Here is a 3,743-nt window from a genome sequence, read left to right as displayed (position 1 = left end):
ATGTAGAACAGTAGAAACGTACATGATTCAGATGCATCTAGGGATTGCTCGTGTTACGGTTTGGTTAGTTGAATTGGAGCACAGTAGCATACTAGGGAATTGAATTCTTAGGAAGTTCCTGTATTTTTTTTCCAATAAATGAAATGGGTACAACATGTTTCTATATGTGATGCCAGAATATATCACATTGGCCATGTCATGCACTTTGAATCCTTATGAACTGGAACAAATATTGAAATAATTAAGTGGTCTTTGTATAATCATACCCCCAGTTTGAGGTAGCGCATCCCATTAATAATGTTGAGTGTCTCACTTCTAGCAACAGGAGTATCAACACGGCGATTATTAAGCTCAATAAAAAACCTCTCAGTCACAGAACTAAACCTGCATGAATAATCAGTTTTCTCAGTAACTTAAGACAGAGATAGATGTTCCCCTGATCCATGGCAGTAGGACACATTAAGAAACATACCTGATACGTGATAAAGCTCCTAAAAGTTGAGCAACATGATCTAAAAGGAGACCTCGCAGATCAACCAATGAAGGATAGTCTACTTGGCTAACAACCCTGGAGAAGGCAAATAAGGTAGGGAGGGGCTCAGCATCCACAAGTACAGAAGTTTCCTTCTCTCTTCTTTTAGGGTAATAAGTTTCCTTTTTATGGCACATGTAAAACAAATTGAGGAACTTGGCACATGTAAACAAAATAAGACAGCATATAGGTGTTGCATACATATAAGTATTATTTATGTGCTGTTCCAATGCTCAAACAATCAGCCGAGTAGCCTATTAACTGGCTGATTGGATGGTCACCAAGTCGAATTCAGCATATTCAATGCATTTTGTTAATTCTTAAAAAGGGAAAGTTTTTGCTCATTTGCTAAGAATTGGATGTTCAATGTACAGCATTCTGCTTTAAGATTGCACAAGCTGGTATTGCCATGATCTTACCATACAAGAAACTGCATTTAAGAAGGCAGTAAATTCTCACCTGTCTGCATTAATTAGCCAATCGAATACGAAACTTTCCAAGCCATTCCAAAGTTTCTCTGGGCAAAATAACGCATAAGTTAGCCAACTATGTTTAAAATAATTAACTACGCAAAGACCTCACACAAAGAACAGCAAAAAGAGATAACCTGTGATTCCCTCCTGTGGGCAATACTCAGCAAATCGAATGCAGGCTGAGCTGAATATGCACTCGACAGCAAGCTGGGTAAAGGAAAGGGAAATCCATGAATATTTTAGACAGGGGAATGCATTTTAAAATGTGTAGGGAAAGACCAAGTTTGACAGATCAAGGATAAAAAAGTTTGTTAGTGACAACCTCTAACTATAAGATGATCTACGGAATGCATATCTGGTGATGTTCATTGAGCACACAACCTACAGTGGAAGAGAATATGGTTCTTTGTAACGAAAACAGATGGTCGGTTGATAACAGACCTTCTTTTGGTATGTTGAGGCATCATGGGCACCTTTTGGTGATTCACTGCAGAATAATGGTGTACAAAACTTCAGTAAAAAGTACAAGACTGCAGAGTTTCTAGAGTGGGAGTAAGCAACAAAGCTGAAAGCTCGGCGTAAAATAAATTGAAATCTTAAAGACTACCAGGTTGGAATTTTTTGAAGAGTTACAATGTCAATCAGCGTACCTTTCTCTCCACCGAAGAAGAGCTTCGAGAAGAGGTAGAGGTGTGTGCCTTGCAACCATGGCAAGTGAATCAAGTACTTGCTCGTAGCTTGGGTCAGATGGCCGTAGGTATTGTCCATCCTGCTTATTTAGAAAGAAAGAAAAATTAGTGTTGCATTATAGCATTTTCTCTGCAAACATAACACGTGGCATCATGCTGATCTGGATGGTAAAGAAAGAAATGCCTAACGTTTCAACAGCGGAATGCACAAATGTAGTAACTCTTCTATGCTTTCCAAAAGAGCGAAAGGCAGAAATCCTAAAGCACGACTGTGAATTGGGCGGTGCGGTGAAATGCACATTGCAACAGACCCCAGTAATGATAACTACACAGTTACAAGAAACCGGCACCCCGAAAGAAACAGCAGTACGCCCACGACAGACCGAATAGTCAATGCTCTCCGATACCAGCATACACGAAAACATGGTGCAAACACATGACATCGGTAATAACCAGCGCATACAAGCAGGAGTAATAAAACCCAACTTTTTTTCGTAAACGTCTAAGCGGGTAAATCGGATGCGCCGCAACGGGCTGAGAGGCGATACCTCTGGAGCATTGATCAGACCTTTGTGACCCAACTGATACCGAGCGTTTCCACCATGTGGGCAGGAGGAGGAAGTGCACATAGGTTAGGTCATGAGCTAAACCAAACTCAACCACGGCACGACGAACCGAGTAATCCATGTTCTCCATACCAGCACAAGCGAATAGCGCCGCAGACGCATGGTACCGGTTATAGCCAGTGTGTCAAGCGCAGGCAAGAGCAACTAAAACCCCAGCATTTCTGGGCGCGCATGCCGCGGCGGCGCATCAGGGCCGAGATGCGACGCTTCAGAGCATTGGTAAACCCGATAGCATTTCCGCCGTGTGTGCAGGGGGGCGCATATACATGCAGGTTAGGTCAGAAGCTAAATCTAATAAAATAAATTCAACGGCGTCGGCCTGCCGTGGCGACGCCGGCAGGCCAGGCGACCCACAGCCCAACCGGACTAATCAAGCGAACCCTACGCGGCGGCGAAGGTGGTGCGGCTCTCGTTGACCTCGCGCGCGAATGGGGACGGGCGGAATCGGGGAACGCGGGAGGGGAGGGTCACCTGGGCCTGGGCGGTCTCGATGCGGCGGCGGGCGAGGGGGAGGAAGCGGGCGAGGAGGGAGTCGACGATCTGCCGGGCGGCGCCGCCCGCGCCGGCGTCGTGCGGGGAGGAGGTGGAGGAGAAGGCCCCCGCGGCATGCGGCGTGGGGGGCAGCGGCGGTGGGTAGGAGACCCCCGCCGCCGCGAGCGCCGCGGCGGCGGCGAGGTGGTGGGAGGTGCGCGGGGTCGCCAGCTCGCCGGCCCGCCCGCCCGCCGAGATCGCGTCGGAGGCGCCGCGTCCGTCCCTCCCCTTCCCCTCTCCTCTCCGTGCTCCACTGCCCGCCTGTCAGAGGGAGCCGAGTGTGTGACCCAACCCTCCTCCCTAATCTCGATCGATTGGGTTAACAACACTCCACTCACTTAAAACCACATAATACTCCTATGTGTTGTAATTGTTGTTGATTGATGTACTCCTCCAATGGCAACAAGAATAAATCATCTTGCCATTTAAATTAAGTGAGTATTGATTGATTAACTCCCTTGCTTGAAAAAAATAAACGCGCATTTCCGTCTGGATCATGCTTGGGATGAGCTGGATTACAGAGGCCCGGGCTCTAATGACTTGCCCCCTTTTCGAAATCTTTTCAAAAGAAAAAAATGATTCAGATGAATCCTGATCCTAATTAGGTAACTCTGATGCTAAAAAGGAGAGCACGACGACAAACCAACAACGAAGTTTGTCTTTGTCCGAGTACCCAAAATGTAGAGACAATCACGGGCATAAGCTTTGGATACTACGAGTTGCTGGCGGCATGCAAATGTCGAGTGTGTCTGGAGGCCACCGGCAGCGTACCTTTTGGGAGTGGGGAAGGGCGGGCTCGTCAACGCTCGTGTCGGTCTAGATTAGCGGCAGTGGCAACACTCTGACGCCTGGTGTAAGGCGAAGGGCAGAACAGGAGATTGAGAGAAGGAAA

General features: G+C 47.2%; 1 protein-coding gene across 1 annotated transcript in view; it reads right to left on the bottom strand.

Annotated features, from left to right (window-relative positions):
* The window catches only part of LOC123129198 (uncharacterized), a 13,755-nt gene extending 10,617 nt beyond the window's left edge, over positions 1 to 3,138 (bottom strand). The window contains exons 1-7 of the mRNA XM_044549439.1: positions 2,792 to 3,138; positions 1,656 to 1,774; positions 1,447 to 1,492; positions 1,140 to 1,212; positions 992 to 1,049; positions 473 to 568; positions 267 to 384 (exon numbers count right to left, since the gene is read on the bottom strand). Coding sequence (XP_044405374.1) covers positions 267 to 384; positions 473 to 568; positions 992 to 1,049; positions 1,140 to 1,212; positions 1,447 to 1,492; positions 1,656 to 1,714 — 450 coding nt within the window. The 5' untranslated portion in view covers positions 1,715 to 1,774; positions 2,792 to 3,138. The remainder of the gene's footprint in view (positions 1 to 266; positions 385 to 472; positions 569 to 991; positions 1,050 to 1,139; positions 1,213 to 1,446; positions 1,493 to 1,655; positions 1,775 to 2,791) is intronic.
* Between the last annotated feature and the right edge of the window lie 605 nt (positions 3,139 to 3,743).

This window comes from Triticum aestivum, chromosome 6A (genome assembly GCF_018294505.1).
Source record: "Triticum aestivum cultivar Chinese Spring chromosome 6A, IWGSC CS RefSeq v2.1, whole genome shotgun sequence".
Taxonomy (NCBI): Eukaryota; Viridiplantae; Streptophyta; class Magnoliopsida; order Poales; family Poaceae; genus Triticum; species Triticum aestivum.
Note: the sequence above shows the minus strand (reverse complement) of the source record. Positions and strands in the feature narration are given on the sequence as shown.